The sequence below is a fragment of the Scyliorhinus canicula genome, chromosome 18, assembly GCF_902713615.1.
Source record: "Scyliorhinus canicula chromosome 18, sScyCan1.1, whole genome shotgun sequence".
NCBI classification, from domain to species: Eukaryota; Metazoa; Chordata; class Chondrichthyes; order Carcharhiniformes; family Scyliorhinidae; genus Scyliorhinus; species Scyliorhinus canicula.
Genome location: NC_052163.1, coordinates 72,134,523 through 72,158,560, shown reverse-complemented (window position 1 = coordinate 72,158,560; position 24,038 = coordinate 72,134,523). Strand labels below are relative to the sequence as shown.

The following is a 24,038-nucleotide window of genomic DNA, read 5'->3' as shown; positions in this document are numbered from 1 at the left end:
AACTCTGGGAGAATTTCAAAGATTCACAATGTTTTCAGTGAAGAAATATCTCATCATTTCTGTCCAAAACAATTGTCTGTATATTGAGACTGTGTCGCTGTGTTCTAGATTCCCCAGCCAGGGGTACACAAACTCTCACTATCTACCCTGTAAAGCCCCGATAGAATCTTATAAGTTTCAATGAAACCATTCTCATTCTGTATATAGACCCAGAATATAGACCCAACTTTCTCATTGTCACAACATAGGGCAACCCTCTCAACCCTGAAACCAATCCAGTCACCATCATTGTACCGCCTCCAATGCCAGGATATCCTTCCTTAGATATAGGGATCAAAACTGTTCACAGCACCCCAGGTGAGGTCTCAAAAACGTTCTGTACAATTGCAGCAAGACTTTCTTATTCTTATATTCCAAACCCCTTGCAATAAAGATCAAATTTCAATTTAGCTTCTGAATTGCCTGCTATACCTGCACGCTAACTTTCTGTGTCCCTTACACAAACACACACAGATCTCTCCGATAGGGCGGCATGGTGGCACAGTGGTTAACAATACTGTCTCTCAACTTCAATTCTGGCCTTGGGTCACTGTCTGTGCGGAGTCTGCACGTTCTCCTCGTGTCTGCGCGGGTTTCCTCCGGTGCTCCGGTTTCCTCCTACAGTCCAAAGTTGAGCTGGTTGGGTGGATTAACCATATTAAATTGCCCCTTAGTGTCCGAAGATGTACAGGTTAGGTTATGGGGTTACGGGGCATGGATGGGAAAGTGGGCCTGGATGGAGGGCTCATTTAGAGGTTTCAGAAATAAAACAAGCAGGTTATGATAAACTTCTATGAAACATTTTGGAATAATTGTGTCCAGTTCTGAGCACCTCACTTAAGAAAGAATGTGAAGACTTTAGAGAATCATCGAATCATAGAATTTGCAGTACAGAAGGAGGCCATTTGGCCCTTCGAGGTTGCAAAGGCCCTTGGATAGAGAACCCTACTTAAGCCTACACCTCCACCCTATCCCCGCAATCCAATCTAACCTTTTGGACACTAGGGGCAATTTAGCATGGCCAATCCACCTAACCTGCTCTTCGTTGAACAGTGGGAGGAAACCGGAGCGCCCGGAGGAAACCCACGCAGACATGGAGATGCAGAAAAGATTCACACGGAGGGTTCCAGGAGTGAAAATCTGCAGTTACGTGGATAGATTTGAGAAACTGGAACTTGGCTTTCAAGAGAAGAGAAGGTTGAGGGGAGATTTGATCAAGGTGTTCCAAATCATGAGGGATTTGGGCAGAGCAGATCAAGAGAAAATGTTCCTATTGGAGGAAGAGTGTAGAAATGTGAGGTGATTGACAAAAGAGAAAATATTTACAGGGTTGCAGGGAGGGAGTGGGAGAGTTCCAGAGAGGTGACACAGACAAAACATGCTGAATGAACATAGGAACAAAGGAAATAGGAGGAGTAGGCCATTCAGCCCCTTGAACTTGCTCTGCCATTTAACTAGATCATGGCTTATCCCTTCCTCGATACTATTTCCCGGTACTATCCCCATTTTCACAAATATCATTAACATGTAGAAATCTATTGATTTTTGGCATCAACACATTCATTGAGGGCACGATTCAGCAGACTTGAAACTAAGTCCGATTTCGGGACCGTTTAGCAGGATGTTTCTTGGCCAGTTTTTGGGCCTCTGAGGCCAGACTTTAGTTGTATTCCTGCTGGCCAGTTCAGAGACTGTCACTGTGTCAGTGTGACAGCGAGTGTGAGAATCTGTCACTGTGTCAGTGTGACAGCGAGTGTGAGAGTCTGTCACTGTGACAGCGAGTGTGAGAGTCTGTCACTGTGACAGCGAGTGTGAGAATCTGTCACTGTGTCAGTGTGACAGCGAGTGTGTGAGTCTGTCACTGTGTCAGTGTGACAGCGAGTGTGTGAGTCTGTCACTGTGTCAGTGTGACAGCGAGTGTGAGAATCTGTCACTGTGACAGCGAGTGTGAGAATCTGTCACTGTGCCACTGTGACAGCGAGTGTGAGAGTCTGTCACTGTGTCAGTGTGACAGCGAGTGCCAGAATCTGTCACTGTGTCAGTGTGACAGCGAGTGTGTGAGTCTGTCACTGTGTCAGTGTAACAGCGAGTGTGAGAGTCTGTCACTGTGTCAGTGTGACAGCGAGTGTGTGAGTCTGTCACTGTGTCAGTGTGACAGCGAGTGCGTGAGTCTGTCACTGTGTCAGTGTAACAGCGAGTGTGAGAATCTGTCACTGTGTCAGTGTGACAGCGAGTGTGAGAGTCTGTCACTGTGTCAGTGTGACAGCGAGTGTGAGAATCTGTCACTGTGTCAGTGTGACAGCGAGTGTGAGAGTCTGTCACTGTGTCAGTGTAACAGCGAGTGTGAGAATCTGTCACTGTGTCAGTGTGACAGCGAGTGTGAGAATCTGTCACTGTGTCAGTGTGACAGCGAGTGTGAGAGTCTGTCACTGTGTCAGTGTAACAGCGAGTGTGAGAATCTGTCACTGTGTCAGTGTGACAACGAGTGTGAGAGTCTGTCACTGTGTCAGTATAACAGCGAGTGTGAGAATCTGTCACTGTGTCAGTGTGACAGCGAGTTTGAGAGTCTGTCACTGTGTCAGTGTGACAGCGAGTTTGAGAGTCTGTCACTGTGTCAGTGTAACAGCGAGTGTGAGAGTCTGTCGCTACGTCAGTGTGACAGCGAGTGTGAGAGTCTGTCACTGTGTCAGTGTGACAGCGAGTGTGAGAGTCTGTCACTGTGTCAGTGTGACAGCAAGTGTGAGAGTCTGTCACTGTGTCAGCTTGAAAGAGAGTGTGAAAGACTGTCACTCTGTCAATGTAACAGCGAGTGTGAGAGTCTGTCACTGTGTCAGTGTGCAAGAGAGTGTGAGAGTCTGTCACTGTGAAAGCGAGTGTGAAAGTCTCACTGTGTCAGTGTGACAGCGAGTGTGAGAGTCTGGCACTGTGTCAGTGTGTAAGAGAGTGTGAGAGTCTGTCACTGTGAAAGCGAGTGTGAAAGTCTCACTGTGTCAGTGTGACAACGAGTGTGAGAGTCTGGCACTGTGTCAGTGTGACAGCGAATGTGAGAGTCTGTCACTGTGTCAGTGTGACAGCGAGTGTGAGAGTCTGTCACTGTGAAAGAGAGTGTGAAAGACTGTCACTCTGACAATGTGACAGCGAGTGTGAGAGTCTGTCACTCTATCAGTGTGTAAGAGAGTGTGAGTCTGTCACTGTGTTAGTGTGAAAGAGAGCGTGAGAGTCTGTCACTGCATTAGTGTGAACGTGAGTGTGAGAGTCTGTCACTGTGTCAGTGTGTAAGAGAGTGTGAGAGTCTGTCACTGTGAAAGCGTGTGTGAAAGTCTCACTGTGTCAGTGTGACAGCGAGTGTGAGAGTCTGGCACTGTGTCAGTGTGTAAGAGAGTGTGAGAGTCTGTCAGTGTGAAAGCGAGTGTGAAAGTCTCACTGTGTCAGTGTGACAACGAGTGTGAGAGTCTGGCACTGTGTCAGTGTGACAGCGAATGTGAGAGTCTGTCACTGTGTCAGTGTGACAGCGAGTGTGAGAGTCTGTCACTGTGAAAGAGAGTGTGAAAGACTGTCACTCTGACAATGTGACAGCGAGTGTGAGAGTCTGTCACTGTGTCAGTGTGTAAGAGAGTGTGAGAGTCTGTCACTGTGAAAGCGAGTGTGAGACTGTCACTGTGTCAGTGTGACAGCGAGTGTGAGAATCTGTCACTGTGTCAGTGTGACAGCGAGTGTGAGAGTCTGTCACTGTGAAAGCGAGTGTGAAAGACTGTCACTGCCAGTGTGACAGCGAGTGCCAGAATCTGTCACTGTGCCAGTGTGACAGCGAGTGTGTGAGTCTGTCACTGTGTCAGTGTGACAGCGAGTGTGTGAGTCTGTTACTGTGTCAGTGTAACAGCGAGTGTGAGAGTCTGTCACTGTGTCAGTGTGACAGCGAGTGTGTGAGTCTGTCACTGTGTCAGTGTGACAGCGAGTGTGTGAGTCTGTCACTGTGTCAGTGTAACAGCGAGTGTGAGAATCTGTCACTGTGTCAGTGTGACAGCGAGTGTGAGAATCTGTCACTGTGTCAGTGTGACAGCGAGTGTGAGAATCTGTCACTGTGTCAGTGTGACAGCGAGTGTGAGAGTCTGTCACTGTGTCAGTGTAACAGCGAGTGTGAGAATCTGTCACTGTGTCAGTGTGACAGCGAGTGTGAGAATCTGTCACTGTGTCAGTGTGACAGCGAGTGTGAGAGTCTGTCACTGTGTCAGTGTAACAGCGTGTGTGAGAATCTGTCACTGTGTCAGTGTGACAGCGAGTGTGAGAGTCTGTCACTGTGTCAGTATAACAGCGAGTGTGAGAATCTGTCACTGTGTCAGTGTGACAGCGAGTTTGAGAGTCTGTCACTGTGTCAGTGTGATAGCGAGTTTGAGAGTCTGTCACTGTGTCAGTGTAACAGCGAGTGTGAGAGTCTGTCTCTATGTCAGTGTGACAGCGAGTGTGAGAGTCTGTCACTGTGTCAGTGTGACAGCGAGTGTGAGAGTCTGTCACTGTGTCAGTGTGACAGCGAGTGTGAGAGTCTGTCACTGTGAAAGCGAGTGTGAAAGTCTCACTGTGTCAGTGTGACAGCGAGTGTGAGAGTCTGGCACTGTGTCAGTGTGTAAGAGAGTGTGAGAGTCTGTCACTGTGAAAGCGAGTGTGAAAGTCTCACTGTGTCAGTGTGACAGCGAGTGTGAGAGTCTGGCACTGTGTCAGTGTGACAGCGAGTGTGAGAGTCTGTCACTGTGAAAGAGAGTGTGAAAGACTCACTCTGACAATGTGACAGCGAGTGTGAGAGTCTGTCACTGTGTCAGTGTGTAAGAGAGTGTGAGAGTCTGTCAGTGTGAAAGCGAGTGTGAAAGTCTCACTGTGTCAGTGTGACAGCGAGTGTGAGAGTCTGGCACTGTGTCAGTATGACAGCGAGTGTGAGAGTCTGTCACTGTGTCAGTGTGACAGCGAGTGTGAGAGTCTGTCACTGTGAAAGAGAGTGTGAAAGACTGTCACTCTGACAATGTGACAGCGAGTGTGAGAGTCTGTCACTGTGTCAGTGTGTAAGAGAGTGTGAGAGTCTGTCACTGTGAAAGCGAGTGTGAGACTGTCACTGTGTAAGTGTGACAGCGAGTGTGAGAATCTGTCACTGCCAGTGTGACAGCGAGTGCCAGAATCTGTCACTGTGCCAGTGTGACAGCGAGTGTGAGAATCTGTCACTATGTCAGCTTGAAAGAGTGTGAGAGTCTGTCACTGTGAAAGAGAGTGTGAAAGTTTCACTGTGTCAGTGCGACAGCAAGTGCGAGAGTCTGTCACTGTGTTAGTGTGACAGCGAGTGTGAGAGTCTGTCAGTGTGTCAGTGTGTAAGAGAGTGTGAGAGTCTGTCACTGTGAAAGCATGTGTGAAAGACTGTCACTGTGTGACAGCGAGAGTGAGAATATGTCACTATGTCAGCTTGAAAGAGTGTGAGAGTCTGTCACTGCGAAAGGGAGTGTGAAAGACTGTCACTGTGTCAGCGTGAAAGAGAGTGTGAGAGTCTGTCACTGTGTTAGTGTGTAAGAGAGTGAGAGTCTGTCACTGCATTAGTGTGAAAGTGAGTGTGAGAGACTGTCACTGTATCAGTGTGTAAGAGAGTGAGAGTCTGTCACTGTGTTAGTGTGAAAGAGAGCGTGAGAGTCTGTCACTGCATTAGTGTGAAAGGGAGTGTGAGAGACTGTCACTGTATCAGTGTGTAAGAGAGTGAGAATCTGTCACTGCATAAGTGTGAAAGTGAGTGAGAGACTGTCACTGTCAGTGTGAAAGAGAATGTGAGAGACTGTCACTGTGTCAGTGTGACAGCAAATGTGAGAGTCTGTCACTGTGTCAGCGTGAAAGAGCGTGTGAGAGTCTGTGACTGTGTCATTGTGACAGCAAGTGTGAGAGACTGTCACTGTGTCAGTGTGAAAGAGAGTGTGAGAGTCTGTCACTGTGCCAGTGTGAAAGAGACTGTGAGAGTCTGTCACTGTGTCAGCGTGAAAGAGAGTGTGAGAGTCTGTCACTGTGCCAGTGTGAAAGAGACTGTGAGAGTCTGTCACTATGTCAGTGTGAAAGAGAGTGTGAGAGTCTGTCACTATGTCAGTGTGAAAGAGAGTGTGAGAGTCTGTCACTATGTCAGTGTGAAAGAGAGTGTGAGAGTCTGTCACTATGTCAGTGTGAAAGAGAGTGTGAGAGTCTGTCACTGTGTCAGCGTGAAAGAGAGTGTGAGAGTCTGTCACTGTGCCAGTGTGAAAGAGACTGTGAGAGTCTGTCACTATGTCAGTGTGAAAGAGAGTGTGAGAGTCTGTCACTATGTCAGTGTGAAAGAGAGTGTGAGAGTCTGTCACTATGTCAGTGTGAAAGAGAGTGTGAGAGTCTGTCACTATGTCAGTGTGAAAGAGAGTGTGAGAGTCTGTCACTGTGTCAGCGTGAGAGTGTGAGAGTCTGTCACTGTGTCAGTGTGAAAGAGAGTGTGAGAGTCTGTCACTATGTCAGTGTGAAAGAGAGTGTGAGAGTCTGTCACTATGTCAGTGTGAAAGAGAGTGTGAGAGTCTGTCACTGTGTCAGCGTGAGAGTGTGAGAGTCTGTCACTATGTCAGTGTGAAAGAGAGCATGAGAACATTACTTGAGGTCTCTGGTTTACCAGCCCAGTGGCAATACTGCTATGCCAACATCTCTGCAGTACCATATACCTTTTTTTCCAATGGAGTGTTTCATTGACTAGAACCGGAATTGTGATTAAATGGCACCATCTTGGTACGTAATTGTTACAAAATATATTTAATCACCCTGCAAATCCCTACCTGTCCACAAGGGGTAGACAGACATTCATTGAAGGGGACAATGGGAATGTGTCTGTGGAATGTCACCAAATCCTGTAGTGAATTGTGGAAATTCCCCTCTCCTGCAATGTTATACTGTCCACCAGTCGTTATATCAAGGATGAAGTGGCGGCATCGATCTAATCCTCTAGAATAAGACATAGAAAATAAACAGAATTCATTTTTTATTCACGACTGTTAAATTCCGAGCAAATAATTTAAACATTAACCAATAGAGAGGAATACTCCAACCACTCCAATCAACCTCAGCACCAGAGACAACAACAGCAAGCCCACCCCTGTCGCCCCTGCAAATTCCTCCAGACTAACATCTGGGGACTTGTGACAAAATCTGGGAGAGCTGTATTACTGACTAGTCAAGCAACTGCCTGACATAGTCATCCTCACAGAATCATATCTTATAGATAATGTCCCAGACATCACTATCACCATCCCAGGGTATGTCCTGTCTCACCGGCAGAACAGACCCAGCAGAGGAGACGGCTGATACAGTCTGGAGGGAGTTGCTCTGGGAGTCCTCAACATCAATTAGAACATAGAACATAGAACGATACAGCGCAGTACAGGCCCTTCGGCCCTCGATGTTGCACCGACATGGAAAAAATCTAAAGGCCATCTAACCTACACTATGCCCTTATCATCCATATGCTTATCCAATAAATTTTTTAATGCCCTCAATGTTGGCGTGTTCACTACTGTTGCAGGTAGGGCATTCCACGGCCTCACCACTCTTTGCGTAAAAAACCCACCTCTGACCTCTGTCCTATATCTATTACCCCTCAATTTAAGGCTATGTCCCCTCGTGCTAGCCACCTCCATCCGCGGGAGAAGGCTCTCGCTGTCCACCCTATCTAACCCTCTGATCATTTTGTATGCCTCTATTAAGTCACCTCTTAACCTTCTTCTCTCTAACGAAAACAACCTCAAGTCCATCAGCCTTTCCTCATAAGATTTTCCCTCCATACCAGGCAACATCCTGGTAAATCTCCTCTGCACCCGTTCCAAAGCTTCCACGTCCTTCCTATAATGAGGCGACCAGAACTGTACGCAATACTCCAAATGCGGCCGTACTAGAGTTTTGTACAACTGCAACATGACCTCATGGCTCCGGAACTCAATCCCTCTACCAATAAAGGCCAACACACCATAGGGCTTCTTCACAACCCTATCAACCTGGGTGGCAACTTTCAGGGATCGATGTACATGGACACCGAGATCCCTCTGCTCATCCACACTACCAAGAATTTTACCATTAGCCAAATATTCCGCATTTCTGTTATTCTTTCCAAAGTGAATCACCTCACACTTCTCCACATTAAACTCAATTTGCCACCTCTCAGCCCAGCTCTGCAGCTTATCTATGTCCCTCTGTAACCTGCAACATCCTTCCGCACTGTCTACAACTCCACCGACTTTAGTGTCGTCTGCAAATTTACTCACCCAACCTTCTGCGCCCTCCTCTAGGTCATTTATAAAATGACAAACAGCAATGGCCCCAGAACAGATCCTTGTGGTACGCCACTCATAACTGAACTCCATTCTGAACATTTCCCATCAACTACCACTCTCTGTCTTCTTTCAACTAGCCAATTTCTGATCCACATCTCTAAATCACCCTCAATCCCCAGCCTCCGTATTTTCTGCAATAGCCGACCGTGGGGAACCTTATCAAACGCTTTACTGAAATCCATATACACCACATCAACTGCTCTACCCTCGTCTACCTGTTCAGTCACCTTCTCAAAGAACTCGATAAGGTTTCTGAGGCATGGCCTACCCTTCACAAAACCATGCTGACTGTCCCTAATCATATTATTCCTATCTAGATGATTATAAATCGTATCTTTTATAACCCTCTCCAAGACTTTACCCACCACAGACGTTAGGCTCACCGGCCTATAGTTACCGGGGTTATCTCTACTCCCCTTCTTGAACAAAGGGACCACATTTGCTATCCTCCAGTCCTCTGGCACTATTCCTGTAGCCAATGATGACCTAAAAATCAAAGCCAAAGGCTCAGCAATCTCTTCCCTGGCTTCCCAGAGAATCCTAGGATAAATCCCATCCGGCCCCGGGGACTTATCTATTTTCACCTTGTCCAGAATTGCCAACACTTCTTCCCTACGCACCTCAATGCCATCTATTCTAATAGCCTGGGTCTCAGCATTCTCCTCCACAATATTATCTTTTTCCTGAGTGAATACTGACGAAAAGTATTCATTTAGTATCTCGCTTATCTCCTCAGCCTCCACACACAACTTCCCACCACTGTCCTTGACTGGCCCTACTCTTACCCTAGTCATTCTTTTATTCCTGACATACCTATAGAAAGCTTTTGGGTTTTCCTTGATCCTACCTGCCAAAGACTTCTCATGTCCCCTCCTTGCTCGTCTTAGCTCTCTCTTTAGATCCTTCCTCGCTTCCTTGTAACTATCAAGCGCCCCAACTGAAACTTCACGCCTCATCTTCACATAGGCCTCCTTCTTCCTCTTAACAAGAGATTCCACTTCTTTGGTAAACCACGGTTCCCTCCCTCGACCCCTTCCTCCCTGCCTGACTGGTACGTACTTATCAAGAACATGCAATAGCTGTTCCTTGAACAAGCTCCACATATCCAGTGTGCCCAACCCTTGCAGCCTACTTCTCCAACCTACACATCCTAAGTCATGTCTAATGGCATCATAATTGCCCTTCCCCCAGCTATAACTCTTGCCCTGCGGGGTATACTTATCCCTTTCCATCACTAACGTAAAGGTCACCGAATTGTGGTCACTGTTTCCAAAGTGCTCACCTACCTCCAGATCTAACACCTGGCCTGGTTCATTACCCAAAACCAAATCCAATGTGGCCTCGCCTCTTGTTGGCCTGTCAATTCTGGACCCATGAAGTCTCATGGCTTCAGGTCAAACATGAGCAAGGAAACCTTGTGCTGATTACCACCTCCTTGCATCCCCATCGAGCCCCCCCCGCCTCCAATCAGTACTCCAGGTTGAAACAACGCTGGTAGTGGCAAGGGCGCAGAATGCACTCTGGGTGGGGACTTTAATTTCCATCACTGAGAGTGACTCAGTAATACCACTGCTGACTGAGCTGGCTGAACTCTGGGTAGGACCTCTGGTAGGAGGTGAGGGAACCAACACGAGTGAAAATTGTATTTGATATTAGAGGCAGAAGGTGCACATTTCTCAGTCTGGATTTTCGAGATTGTTAATGTTCCAACCATTAAGAATTTCGAAAGAGTTTTTAAGATACTTTGTCCTAGCATACTGGGCTTAAGAAATGCAAATGGCCTTTTATAATTGCTTTGGAAGTTGGTCCTCTGCAGCTTACCAGGTTGTTAGTGACTCTTCAGAGATGACGAGGCATCAGCTTCCCTGAATGGCACAAGTTCCTTTTGTCTGAGTCCTGGCCAATCATGGCTTTAGTCGTTATTAAGTCTTTGTCCATTTTTTAAAAGAGTCTAAATCAGCAATGATGATATATATAAAGAGTGAGGTCTTAGCTCCCTGACATTGAACTTCTCCTCAGCAACCTTCCTGCCGCAGATGCATCTGTCTCTGATAGTATCGGTCGGATTGATCACCGCGCAGTCCTTGGGGAGACAAAATCCCGTCTTCACATTGCGGATACCCTCCATCATGGTCAGGCACATTTAAATATACGTCAATGGATTTTCACAGCGCCCACGATCTAACGGCCACGCCAGAGAGACTTCGCCAGGGCGGCATTTAGTACTGTTTCCCACGAATGTGGACCAGGCATAATGGAACTGGGGAGGTGTCTCTAAGGGCATTAGAGATCCCGGGAGGTCAGGGGCAAGGAAAGAGGGGCGCTTGGCACCCGGGCACTTTGGCACTGCCAGCCTGGAACCCTGGTTAGTGTCACCCAGACGAAGGCACCATGGTACTGCCAGGGTGTGACAATGGCACTACCAGGCTGGCAGGGGGCACTGCCATTGTACCCAGGTGCCAGTGCCAGGGTGCCAGGTTGGCACTGCCAGGGATTGATCCCAGGGGGCTCCTTACCTGGTGGAAGGGGTGAGGGGTGTTCCCGGGAGTCTCCCTGATGTTGGGGGTAAAGGGGGGGAGTTGGGAATGGTGGGGGGGGCTGAAAGGGGTGGAGGCGGGATCGGGTCAGCCTTCCAAAATGGTGCTCTGATCTACAAAGAGCCTGTCCTGCTGGACTCAACAGCAGGAAATGACTCGTGCGGCCTCAGTGGAGAGAAACCCGCCAAGGTCACAAAAGACGGCAAAGGGCCGTTAAATGGCGGGTGTTCCTCGGCGCTGCAACCATCAAGAAGCAACCCGCTAAACCTGCCCAAAACCGGGGGTAGATTTTGTTCCCGTTGAATAGCGCCCAATGTTAATGAAATCCACAACAACTGAAATGATAATCGAAAGACTGAATGAAGTATTTGTGCGGATTGGCAAAACCTGAATAACTAGTCAGCGATAACGGGACACAGTTCACAGCAAAGGTGATTATGGGGTATTTTCAAAACATTGGCAAACAACATATAAAAACTGTGCCTTATCATCTTTCCGTAAGCGGATTGGCGGAGAGGCTGTTACAGTCACTGAAGAATGCCATTAAGGGAAGAAGGACCATTAGCTGAGAGAGTAAACAAGTTTCTCATTTTAGAAACACTGCCTATGTGACAACCCAAAACTCGCCAGCAATATTGTTTTAAATAGGAAGCTGAGAACCAAGTTTGATTTGCTGTTACTGCCTGACCTTCCCACCATTGTAGCGGCGACAACAACAAAACCAAGTCACTCACCAGGAATGGACCAAAACCAAGAAGCATTGATAAAGGAGAAAGTGTTTTAGTGAGAAATGACTCTTCAAATGAGAAGTCGGTGCCTGTCATAACACTCACAGAGTTTATACGATGTAAACCTACGATGAGAGAGTTTGGAGACGCACCGATCGAATCCTCAGCTCAAAAAGTGAATTTGCAGAGTCGGAATTTGAAAGGCCAACGTTGGACACTAGGGGCGGGATTCTCCTTCGGCTGAAGCCAAATTCGGAGAAGGCGATTGGGCGGAGAATTGATTCCAACGTCAAAATTGCGATGGGTGCCGATTTGACGCCAAATCACAATAATTTGCAGCCTCGACAGCGGCTTTCCAGAACACTCGCACATTAAATGCCGTTTGTATATAATTAGCAGGCCCGACCCGGTATTTTCCTGGGGCCTCCGCGATTCTCCGCCTCCGATGGGTGCTGTTCATTTTAAAATCATTAAAACGGCGTTGTGGTTGATGAGGGAGATAAAGGAGGTAGGACACGGAGAGGCGTGACTTTGGGCTTCCGGGCCGGACACTGGCCGGGCTGGCTGGGATCGGGGGCTCCCTGCCAGGGCCTGGGAAGGGGGGTATGATGGGGGAACATGCCATCTGGCCGAGGTGACCCCCCTATGGAACTGGGGAGGTGTCCAGTCATGGACTGCCATTGCCGCAGCCTGCAAGGCAGCCATCAGCACACTGGGCTAAATCACTGGCTTTGAAAGCAGAGCAAGGCAGGCCAGCAGCACGGTTCAATTCCTGTACCAGCCTCCCCAAACAGGCGCCGGAATGTGGCGACTAGGGGCTTTTCACAGTAACTTCATTGAAGCCTACTTGTGACAATAAGCGATTTTCATTTTCATCTTACAGTGCACCCCATTGACCACCTATCTTGGCCTCTGTTCAGCAGAGTTCCACCGGCCGTATGGGTGCCCCCAACCCCCCACCCCTGCACTGACCCTCCATCATAGCCCCCCTCACCCACCGGCCACCACCTGCTGGCGGGGCATCAGGCGGTCCGCCCGAGGACAATGCCCATTGTAGCCTCTACGGGGGTGGTGGGCGGGGATGGCAGAGCATACAGCTGGCAAGGGCAATGCCAGCTGACAGTGCCCCTGGCTGCAGGGATGGCCTCCAGAGTCCCCGCAGTGCTGGGCACTGACAGGGCCAGGTCTGCAAGGATGGGGAAGGGGGTCATGAGGGAGCAGGGTCCACAGTGCCAACTGAAGGCACTGTGTAGCCCATTGGACCTGGTTGGGCACGGGTGTACACACCATGCTAACATGTCTGCCTTTCACCCCACTGCAGACAATGGATATTGGACCAGCATTGATAAAGGAGAAAGTGTTTTGGTGAGAAACAACTCTTCAAATGAGACGTCGGTGCCTGTCATAACACTCGCAGAGGCCAGGCCTACTGTTTATACGCTGTAAACCTACGATGAGAGAGTTTGGAGGTGACGCACCGATCAAATCCTCACCTCAAAAGGAGAATTTGCAGAGTCCTGCTAGTCGCCGCAGCCATGGGGATGCCCTGCAGCTGTACGAGCTGGTGCGGCTCGAAGAGGAAGCTGCAGCAGTGGAGCGTGCAGCAGTGGAGCGTGCAGCAGTGGAGCGTGCAGCAGTGGAGCGTGCAGCAGTGGAGCGTGCAGCAGTGGATCGTGCAGCAGTGGAGCGTGCAGCAGTGGAGTGTGCAGCAGTGGAGCGTGCAGCAGTGGAGCGTGCAGCAGTGGATTGTGCAGCAGTGGATCGTGCAGCAGTGGAGCGTGCAGCAGTGGAGCGTGCAGCAGTGGAGCGTGCAGCAGTGGAGCGTGCAGCAGTGGAGCGTGCTGCAGCGGATCGTGCAGCAGGAGAGCGTGCAGCAGCGGAGCGTGCAGCAGTGGAGCGTGCTGCAGCGGATCGTGCAGCAGGAGAGCGTGCAGCAGCGGAGCGTGCAGCAGTGGAGCGTGCTGCAGCGGATCGTGCAGCAGGAGAGCGTGCAGCAGCGGAGCGTGCAGCAGCGGAGCGTGCAGCAGTGGAGCATGCCCAGAAGAACAGGATGCTGCCCAGGATGTTTGAGCCAGCTGCCCCACAGGCCGAGGAGGAGGAGGTGCTGAGGCGGTGCCGCATGAGGCTTTGCGTGTTCCCGAAGTCACATGGCCTGCTGTGACTGGGCTACACTCAGGTGCACTGCTGCAATATCCAGGTGGCTCTGGTGCATGGCTGCCTGTGAGGGGGCAATCCTGGCCCGGGTCTCGTACAGCGCCTGCACAGAATGCCCCAGGCCTTTAACATGCCGCATCTCTCACCCACAATGCCTCCACCAAAGACGCCATCCATGTTGCCCTGCGTGGCACTCATGGTCAGCACTACCTCCTGCTGCTGCTCGTGCTTGGACACCTCCAACTGCACCTTCAGATGCTGGATGCTCGCCGACAACACCTCATGTAGCCCCTGGCTCTGCAACTGCATCTCCATTATAAATGGGATTGTTCATCCCTGAAGCCTGAAACCCATCTGGACGGCAGTTAGTCCCTGCATGGTCGGTCTGCCCTCCCTCCTTCCACCCCCTCGAGAGTTCCTCCCTCCACCTAATGTACCGGAGCAGCTGTGTGGTGTGCCCAGAGAGTGTCCCAGGACCCTCTTCATTAAAGTGCCCAACCGAGGTGAGTGCCTCTGGGTTAGTGGAGGGTATTGGAGACAGCTGTGATGGGAAATCTGTGTCATCCCCAGACTCGAGCTGCAGGGTGTCTTGGGTCTTTTGTTGAGGTTCTGGTGCCCGAGCTGCTCTTGTTGCTGGTCGGCTCACGGGGGCCTCCGGCTGCGGCTGGGGACGGAGTACAACAGAAGGACCTGCCCCATCACCAGAAGGTCTTGCAAGGCACAAGACATGACGCATGATTAAACCACGGGCCGGGGGTCTGGGAGCGGTGTGGAAGTGAGGGTGGGGTGAGGATGGCGGGGAGGGTGGTGGGGAGGGTGGGGATGAGGGTGTGGGTGGTGTGGGGATGAGGGTGGTGTGGGGGGTGAGGGTGGGGTGAGGATGGCGGGGAGGGTGGTGGGGAGTGAGGGTGGTGTAGGGCTGAGGCTGAGGGTGAGGGTGGTGTGGGGATGAGGGTGGTGTGGGGGTGAGGGTGGGGGTGAGGATGGTGTGGGGGTGAGGGTGGTGTGGGGGTGAGGGTGGGGGTGAGGATGGTGTGGGGGTGAGGGTGGTGTGGGGGTGAGGGTGGGGGTGAGGATGGTGTGGGGGTGAGGGTGGTGTGGGGGTGAGGGTGGGGGTGAGGATGGAAGTGAGGGTGGTGTGGGGGTGAGGGTGGTGTGGGGCTGAGAGTGGTGTGGGTGTGAGGGTGGGGTGAGGATGGCGGGGAGGGTGGTGGGGAGGGTAGGGGTGAGGGTGTGGGTGGTGTGGAGTGAGGGTGGCGTAGGGCTGAGGGTGAGGATGGTTGTGGGGTGAGGGTGGGGATGAGGGTGTAGGTGGTGTGGAGTGAGGGTGGTGTGGGGGTGAGGGTGGGGGTGAGGGTGGTGGTGAGGGTGGTGTGGGGGTGAGGGTGAGGATAGTGTGGGGGTGAGGTTGGGGTGAGGATGGCGGGGAGGGTGGTGGGGTGGGTAGGGGTGAGGGTGTGGGTGGTGTGGAGTGAGGGTGGCGTAGGGCTGAGGGTGAGGATGGTTGTGGGGTGAGGGTGGGGGTGAGGGTGGGGTGAGGGTGGTGTGGGGGTGAGGGTGGGGGTGTGGGTGGAGGTGGGGATGGTGTGGGGGTGAGGGTGGGGGTGAGGATGGTGTGGGGGTGAGGGTGGCGGTGTGGGTGGGGGTGGGGATGGTGTGGGGGTGAGGGTGGGGGTGAGGGTGGGGGTGGGAGCGGGGGTGAGGATGGTGTGGGGGTGAGGGTGGGGGTGAGGGTAAGGTTCGGGATGAGGGTGGTGTGAGGGTGGGGATGAGGGTGGGGCTGAGGGTGGGGCTGAGGGTGGCGGTGAAGGTGGGGGTGGGAGTTGGCGTGAGGATGGTGTGGGAGTGAGGGTGGGGGTGAGGAGAGTGTGGGGGTGAGGATGGAGTGGGGGTGAGGGTGGGGGTGAGGGCGTGGGTATGGGTGGGGGTTAGGTAGGGATGGGAGTGGGGGTGAGGGTGGTGTGGAGGTGGGGTCGGGGTGAGGATAGTGTGGGGGTGAGGATGGTGTGGGTGTGAGGGTGGTGTGGGAGTGAGGGTGGTGTGGGGGTGAAGGTGGAGGTGAGGGTGGTGTGGGGGTGAGGGTGGTGTGGGGGTGAGAGTGGTGTGGGGGCGAGGGTGTTGTGGGGGCGAGGATGGTGTGGGGGTGAGGGTGGGGTTGTGGGTGGGGGTGGTGATGGTATGGGGGTGAGGGTGGGGGTGAGGGTGGTGGGAGTGTTGTTGGGGAGGGGTTGACACACATTGCCATGGGAACCGCACCTCAGTTGGGGTCTCAGTTCCTCATCTCCACCTCGGCGACTTTTTTGGGCCCGCTGGCCAGGTACAGGTGGGCGCGATTCTCCGCAAATGTGGCGAGTCGTAAAGGCTGCCGTGAAACTGGCCGTGTTTCACGGCAGCCTCCGCGCCCCCTCCCGGGACCCCATTCTCCCCCCCGGGCGGGGCTAGCAGCAGGGTCCTGTGAACCACGGCATCGCGGCCTTAGCGACCGTCGCTAAGTCCGCGCACCAAGCATCACGCCGGCTGACGCGCATGATGACGTGATGCTTGGTGCGGATTGGACAGCTCCAACCCGCGCATGCGTGGGGCCGTCATCTCCCTCGGCCGCCCCGCGGACTGATCCTGCGGGGCGGTGGAGGGAGAAAGAGTGTGTCCGTTACGGACGCACTAACCGCGATCGGTGCCCACCGATCGTGGACCCATGCCCCCCTTGGCACGGCCGTGGTACTGCCGTGCAAATCAGGGCCCTGGATGCCCAGAACGGGCATGTTGCGGCCGTTTTTACGACAGCAGCAAGCAGGTGTGTTTGCTGCCGTAAAAACGGCCGTAAAGGCCTGGGAACTCGGCCCATCGGCCTGGGGAGAATCGCTGTTCGCTGTAAAAAAACGGCGAGCAGCGATTCGTGTCGTGGGGCGGGCCGTGGGGGGGGGGGGGGAGAATAGCGGGAGGGCGTGAAAAATGTCGGGGACGCCCTCCCGCTATTCTCCGACCCGTCGTGGGCAGCGGAGAATCGCGCCCAGGGCCTTCTGCTCAGCCACGGTGAGGGTTGCAGGTCCAGCGGGCCCCCTCCTGTCTTTCCCGGCGGTTATGGACGGCCTTCTCCCTGGGAAGGCGGAGGGGGGGGGATAACCCATATGTGCTTGGGTAGGGTGCTCTTTCCAAGCGGCGGTGCAGACTCGATGGGCCGAATGACCTCCTTCTGCACTGTAAATTCTATCATTCTAGAATCATGACTGAATGGAATTCAGATTCTACAGTAGTATAACCAACAGCATCTGTAGAAGCTGAAAAAGAACCAACCTTATCAATCAATGGGCGGGATTCTCTGGTTGCCAACGCCGAAATTGCGTTCACCGATCGCCCGGAGATTCCCCAATCATGGCCAAATCGGGGATGGCGCCCCTTTCGCGATGCTCCGCCCCCTCTAAAGCAGCATTCTCTAGGATTACGCCGCATGCCATATCGACGGCCTCAGGACGTTACCTGAGGACCCCGCCCTCCGATGCTCCGCCTTCGACTGGCCGAGTTCCCCACGGCGTGGGTCTCTAATGCTGTTATTTGTCGGGAACTCGGCATGGCGTCTGCGGACTCAGTCCAGTGCCGCCACATTCGGGGGAGGGCTGATCCGCAGACAGGGGGGACTTAGGCAGGGGCTGGGGGGTGGTCCAGGGGCCGCGAGCCTGGCCTGAGTGGGGGCACTATTTGGCAGGCCGTGGCCGCTGCAGGCCGCCGGCGTGCACATGTACGGCCACGGACCCGGCAATTCTCCGGCCGTATCGGCAGCTAGAGCCGGGTGCTCTACCCTGCCTGCCTACTAGCCCCCCAACAAACAAGGAATTGGTGGCCATATTTCTCCGGCTTTTCGGTTGTAAAATGCCACCATTCCCACATCGGTGACAGGACATAGCCTGAAAATCGGAGAATTCAGCCAAATGTGTCTGAACCAAGTGTGGAACAGATTACCGGGAGCGTGAAAACAAACGATGGGTTCTGCCAAAGCGGAACCAGTGTCCACCTAAAAAACTCTTGTACAGATGTATATCCATACGACTGTATAATAATAATACTTGGTTAAATAATCACTGTTCACCATGAGTATGTTTGCTAATATTTGTTGTCACTCAGGGCAGCACGGTGGCGCAGTGGGTTAGCCCTGCTGCCTCACGGCGCCGAGGTCCCAGGTTCGATCCTGGCTCTGGGTCACTGTCCCTGTGGAGTTTGCACATTCTCCCCGTGTCTGCGTGGGTTTGCCCCCCACAACCCAAAGATGTGCAGGATAGGTGGATTGGCTACGCTAAATTGCCCCTTAATTGGAAAAAATTAATTGAGTACTCTAAATTTTTTTAAAAATTTAAATCAAAAAAAAATTTGTTGTCACTCTACAGGAGTAAAGGGGGAGGGATATTATGTCCTCTGCGTAGTGTGTCACATGATAATGTGGTGACACCATTCGAGGCACTTAGAAGATTTTCCTGATCCTCTGCCTTCGACTGTGAGCAATCATAGAATTTACAGTGCAGAAGGAGGACATTCGGCCCATCAAGTCTGCACCGACTCTTGGAAAGAGCACCCTACCCAAGCCCATACCTCCTCCCTATCCCCATAACCCAGTAACCCCACCCAACACCAAGGGCAATTTTGGACACTAATAGCAATTTATCATTGCCAATCCACCTAACCTGCACATCTTTGGACTGTGGGAGGAAACCGGAGCTCCCGGAGGAAACACACGCACACACGGGGAGGATGTGCTGACAGACAGTGACCCAAGCCAGAATTGAACCTGGGACACTGGAGCTGTGAAGCAATTGCACTATCCACAATGCTACCGTGCAAGCAACACCTCTGTAATAATGAGTAACCTAAGGTGTGGGAACCTGGTTAATCTTTGTCTCTACTGTGAGTAAAAGCAAAACCTCTTAAAACATAACACTCTTCAAGTTACCCACCACCCTGACTTGGAAATATATCACCGTTCCTTCACTGACACTGGGTCAAAATCCTGGAACTCCCTCCCTAACAGCACAGTGGGTGTACCTGCACCTCAGGTTCTGCAGCAGTTCAAGAAGGCAACTCACCCTCACCCTCTCAAAGGCAACTAATTTGGACAACAAATGTTGACCTTTCCAACGACACCCACATCCTCTGAATGAAGAAAAAACCTCAGCGTTGGGTTAGTTGTCATGGTAACTATGGAGTAACCCTTTGATGTAACAACAAAGTTAGAGCTGTTGTTGAACAGACAGATGCGAGGAATCTTTTCTCCATCTTCCCATGCTTATTACTCCATAATCTGAGAAGTTTTTATTTTATTTTCTAGAAGGAGGCCATTTAACCCATCAAGTCAGCACTGTCCCTCTGAAAGAGAACCCTACCTCAACCCATGCTCCGACCCTATCCCCCTTCCAGAATTTGCTCTATTACTCTGATATAAGTTAAATAGTTATTTTTCCTGGTAAAGAAATAACAAACTCGAACTAATGTAATACATTTCACATTCACCACATGGACATAGAACATAGAGTGCAGAAGGAGGCCATTCGGCCCATCGAGTCTGCACCGCACCGACACATTTTAGCCCTCACTTCCACCCTATCCCCGTAACCCAACAACCCATCCTAACATTTATTGGTCACTAAGGGAAATTTCTCATGGCCAATCCACCTAACCTGCACGTCTTTGGACTGTGGGACGAAACCGAAGGACCTGGAGGAAATCCACGCAGACACGGGGAGAACGTGGAAACTGCACACAGACAGTGACCCAAGCTAGGAATCAAACCTGGGACCCTGGTGCTGTGCAGCCACAGTTCTATCCACTTGTCCTACCGTGCTGCCCAAATGCTCCAAAACTCTTTGAAATAGAATTCTTTAAAGCACTTTTACATAAATTGTGTATGTGGAGGGCAGAGAACTGGAGGGTGAAAGGTCACACAGGAAGAGGGTTCAGCAATCTAACAAGCTTCAAATTGCGCAGGGGGACAGGAAGTGGCACAAAGCTATTTTTATCACCATTCAATCAGATGTGAACTAATCTGGATGGTAATTTAATCTACCAGCCTTGGTTCCATAATCTTTAATACCCTTACTCATCAAACATCTATCAGTCTCAGTTTTGGATGTTTCTAATTGTCCCCCAACTGCGTGTCCATTTTGGGAGAGTTCCAGATTCCCACTAATCTTCCTGACCTCATCTCTGAACAGCCTGGCTTTAATTTTAATTCATTATTCTGATCTACCTTCAGCAGAGAAACTGGTTTCTCTCTATCTAATTTGTGATGAATGAAGGAATTTCAGATATATTGAACAATATGTATTTGGTGCAGTAAGGGTTAAAAGCCCGGGTTAGTGTGTGTATGACTGCTGCAGTCATGGTGCAGTAAGGGTTAAAAGCCCGGGTTAGTGTGTGTATGACTGCTGCAGTCATGGTGCAGTAAGGGTTAAAAGCCTGGGTTAGTGTGCGTATGACTGCTGCAATCATGTTTTTAAGAATCCTGGTTTGCAAGACAGCTTGGCTTTTTTGGGAGCCAGATGTGCAATTAAAGCATCATAAATGTTTGGGCTAATGGATGTTTGTTTATATTAAGAGGGTTCCCTGCGGAGTAGTTAATTAGAGACATTGTGCTCAGTTTATTGAGATAATGTAGTGAATTGGGGAGCCAGAGGTTGAAGCAGTCAGGTGTTGAGGTTTTCAGAGTTAGTTTTTGGGAGGAGAGCTGAGAAGGTTCCTGAAGAAATACAGCCAGAGATTTTGCATTATTCTGACAGGGTGCCAGGCAGTTTTCCCCTTCTCAAAGTGGAGTATTCCAGACATCTCTATATAGTAAGTACTCCTGAGTGCTAACTATTTAAACGTGGATTGGGATCTGAGATGGTTTTGTTATGAGTCAAATAGCAGCCAAGCATCATTGTGTCACTGCATTGACTAGCATTGTTTAAGGGTAATTGTAAGATACCTTCTTATGTGATGTTAAAGATACTTTAATACTGTGTGAGGAATAAAATTGATTCTAAGGCTGGTTTAGCTCACTGCACTAAATCGCAGGCTTTTAAAGCAGACCAAGGCATGCCAGCTGCATGGTTCGATTCCCGTACCAGCCTCCCTGGACAGGTGCCGGAATGTGGCGACTAGGGGCTTTTCACAGTAACTTCATTGAAGCCTACTCGTGACAATAAGCGATTTTCATTTTCAAATTCCAATTTCTGATTAAATCACTCCTGGCGTGAGATATTCTTTCATCATAGTCTTACACAATTAAAATAAAATATTTGGGTTTCTGTCCCATATGCTAGCCACAGTTGGGTCCTGCTCTGGAATCAAAATAAAATTGGGGGTTCTTTACTGGGATTTTAAAAACAGGCGTGATTCTCCGGAAAGGTTTCTAAGTGGTAGCGAGTGGGAATTGCTGTGAGCTATCCGGCACTCTGTCCAGTGAGGCTGGCAACTCAATTCAACATTAATTGGTCCATGTAACGAGGCCCCATGGACTTCATACAGCAAATGAAGACTCGCCAGCCAATTTGAACGGGACTGCACCTGCCAGCTGACCAGCCTCACGATTCAGGGATGCTAACCTGAGGAAGCTCCTAGATGCGGTGGAGGCCAGGAGGGAGGTTCTGTTCCCCCAAGGCTCCTGGAGGGTGAGTCACAGGGCAGCCAGTGCCGTCTGGGATGAAATGGTAGCGGCCATAAGCTCGGGCAGTGTGACCAGGAGGACTGGCCTCCAGTGTCGCAAGACACCCTATACCGGTAAATGCAGGTGAATTGACACCACCACCCCACCCCTCCTGGAACCTTCCCACCCGATGCGATCAGCCCCCCGTCACCATTCCCCCACCCCTCCATCTGCCCCCTGAACCCACCCGTCACAACCCCTCCCTTCACCCCAACCCTGTCTTCACAGACTACACCCCTCCAGCACTGTGAACCATGCATGTGGCTAATGCTGCCCTCAGTGTCTCCGCTCATTGCCTGTGAGAGAAGATGGCTTCTCACCTCCTCGGCTCCCCGTACCAGCTCATCCGCCAGGTACATGTTTTTCAAAAGGAGTACTAATCGGCACTAGCGTGACCACTTGCTGGGAAGGCGGCTGAATCACAGGAGGCTGTTGGATATGGGGTGACTCAAATTAATTGTTTGGAAAAAGGTAGCACTGTGGCACAGTGGTTAGCATTGCTGCCTCGCGGCGCCAATGTCCCAGGTTCGATCCCAGCTCTGGGTCATTGTCCGTATGGAGTTTGCACATTCTCCCCGTGTTTGAATGGGTTTCGTCCCCACAATCTAAAGAGGTGCAGGGTAGGTGGATTGGCCACACTAAATTGTCCCTTAATTGGAAAAAATCAATTGGGTACATTAAATGTATATTTAAAAAATAATTAATTGTATAGAAATATGGCTTAAGGGACTTCCGGTGGCGTCTTTGAAGGAGTAAGTCGCACATTTGGTGGCTCCCGCTCTGGTCGGACTTTTGGACTTTTCCCCTATTTTCTACTGGACTTGAATTGTAAAACGGATGACAGAGGCAATTGTGTACTGAATTCCCACATCGGTTCATGGAGAGAAGGACTAGAAGTGCTCATAAAGGCAGAAACAGAAAGACAGAGAAGGCTTGGGCTGAAGCTGCAGCGGGAGACAGCAGGGCGGAGGGCCGGACCTCTGGTTTGTCGACCCAGCGGTCAACGGAGCAGCTGATGCAAGTTATTCAGGAAGGCTTCGCTAAGCAGAAACGGGCCTGCTTGGAACCGATAAAAGATTCAATTGAGCGGCTGGAGCTTAGATTGGACACCCAGGATCGGGCGATCCAGAAGGCAGAGAAGGCGTTGGCTGAGCAGGCGGATCATCAAACTGCAGTGGAGTTGGAGGTGGGGATGCTGAGAGACCAGCAGAAGAAGCTCCTGGAGAAGGTGGAGGACCTAGAGAATAGGTCCCACCGGCAGAACCTGAGAATCATTGGGCTCCCAGAGGGGTCCGACGGAACGGACGCTGGGGCATACATCGCAGACATGTTTGAGAAGCTGCTGGGGAATGGGGCATTCTCCCGAACCCTTGGAGGTGGGCAGGGCTCACAGAGCACTTGCCAGGAAGCCACGAGTGGGAGACCCCCCCCCCCCCCCCCCTTCGAGGGCAATGGTGGTGCGATTCCATAGGTACTTGAAAAAGGAGAGCATTCTACAGTGGGCCAAGCAGACACGGAGCTGTAAGGGGGACAACAGTATCCTGCGGGTTTACCTAGACCTGAGTGTGGAGGTGGCCAGGAGAAGAGCAGGCTTCAACCAGATTAGGTCGATCCTTTTTAAGAAAAAGGTGAAGTTCGGACCGTTGTATCCGGCCCGGCTCTGGGTCACGTGCGAGGAACTGCATTTTTATTTTGAGTCGCCTGAGGACGCATTGGACTTCATGATGCCTTTGTGATGCCTTTTGCATTGATTTGGGACCAGTGGTAGAGCTGAGTGAGTTAGGGTTTTCATTTGCTCTGTTGGGGGATGGAAGTGAGCTTGTTTAGATCTTGGTGTTTTTCTGACGGGCAATTGTGTGGGGATTGTTTGATGTTGGAGTATGTTTGTATGAGTGGGGGGAGGGTGGGGAGGGAACAATAGGTGGCAGACTATCCGGCGCCTGGGATGGGGGCCACCAAGCTAGCTGGGTGGGCTAGCTCACGGAAACGCAGTGCAGGGTGTGCATATGTTTGGTTTATTAATGGAGTTGGGTTACAGAGTGTTGTTACTGGGGGGGGAGGGGGGGGTAAATGTTCTGCTGACGAGGGAGAGACTTGGGCTAAGGGACAGAGAGGAGGTCGGGGGCGGAGGCTGCCTGGGGGCGGGCTGGTGGAGGCGCGAGCATGGCCTGGAGGTGGGCTCAAAAAGTGGGGATGTCTGATCGGCGTAGCCCCCCTACGCCAATCAGACCCCTAACTCGGCTGATCACCTGGACTGTTCGAGGGTTAAATGGGCCGGTCAAGAGGGCACGTGTGTTCGCACATCTTAGGAGACTGAAGGCGGACGTGGTAATGCTGCAGGAGACGCACCTTAGAGTAACTGACCAGATTAGATTGAGGAAAGGCTGGGTCAGTCAGGTCTTTCACTCGGGACTAGACTCAAAGACTAGAGGGGTCGCGATCCTGATCAATAAGGGGGTGGTGTTTGAGGCGGATAGATTAGTCTCGGATGTGGGAGGTCGGTACATTATGGTCAGTGGGAAACTGGAGGGGAGCAGGTGGTATTAGTAAATGTATA

General features: G+C 51.3%; 1 protein-coding gene across 4 annotated transcripts in view; it reads right to left on the bottom strand.

Annotated features, from left to right (window-relative positions):
• Positions 1 to 24,038, bottom strand: part of LOC119953637 (hematopoietic SH2 domain-containing protein homolog) — an 80,247-nt gene that overhangs the window by 3,224 nt on the left and 52,985 nt on the right. For all 4 annotated transcript variants that reach the window (XM_038778100.1, XM_038778102.1, XM_038778101.1 and 1 more), the window contains one exon: positions 6,846 to 7,011. In XM_038778100.1, coding sequence (XP_038634028.1) covers positions 6,846 to 7,011 — 166 coding nt within the window. The remainder of the gene's footprint in view (positions 1 to 6,845; positions 7,012 to 24,038) is intronic.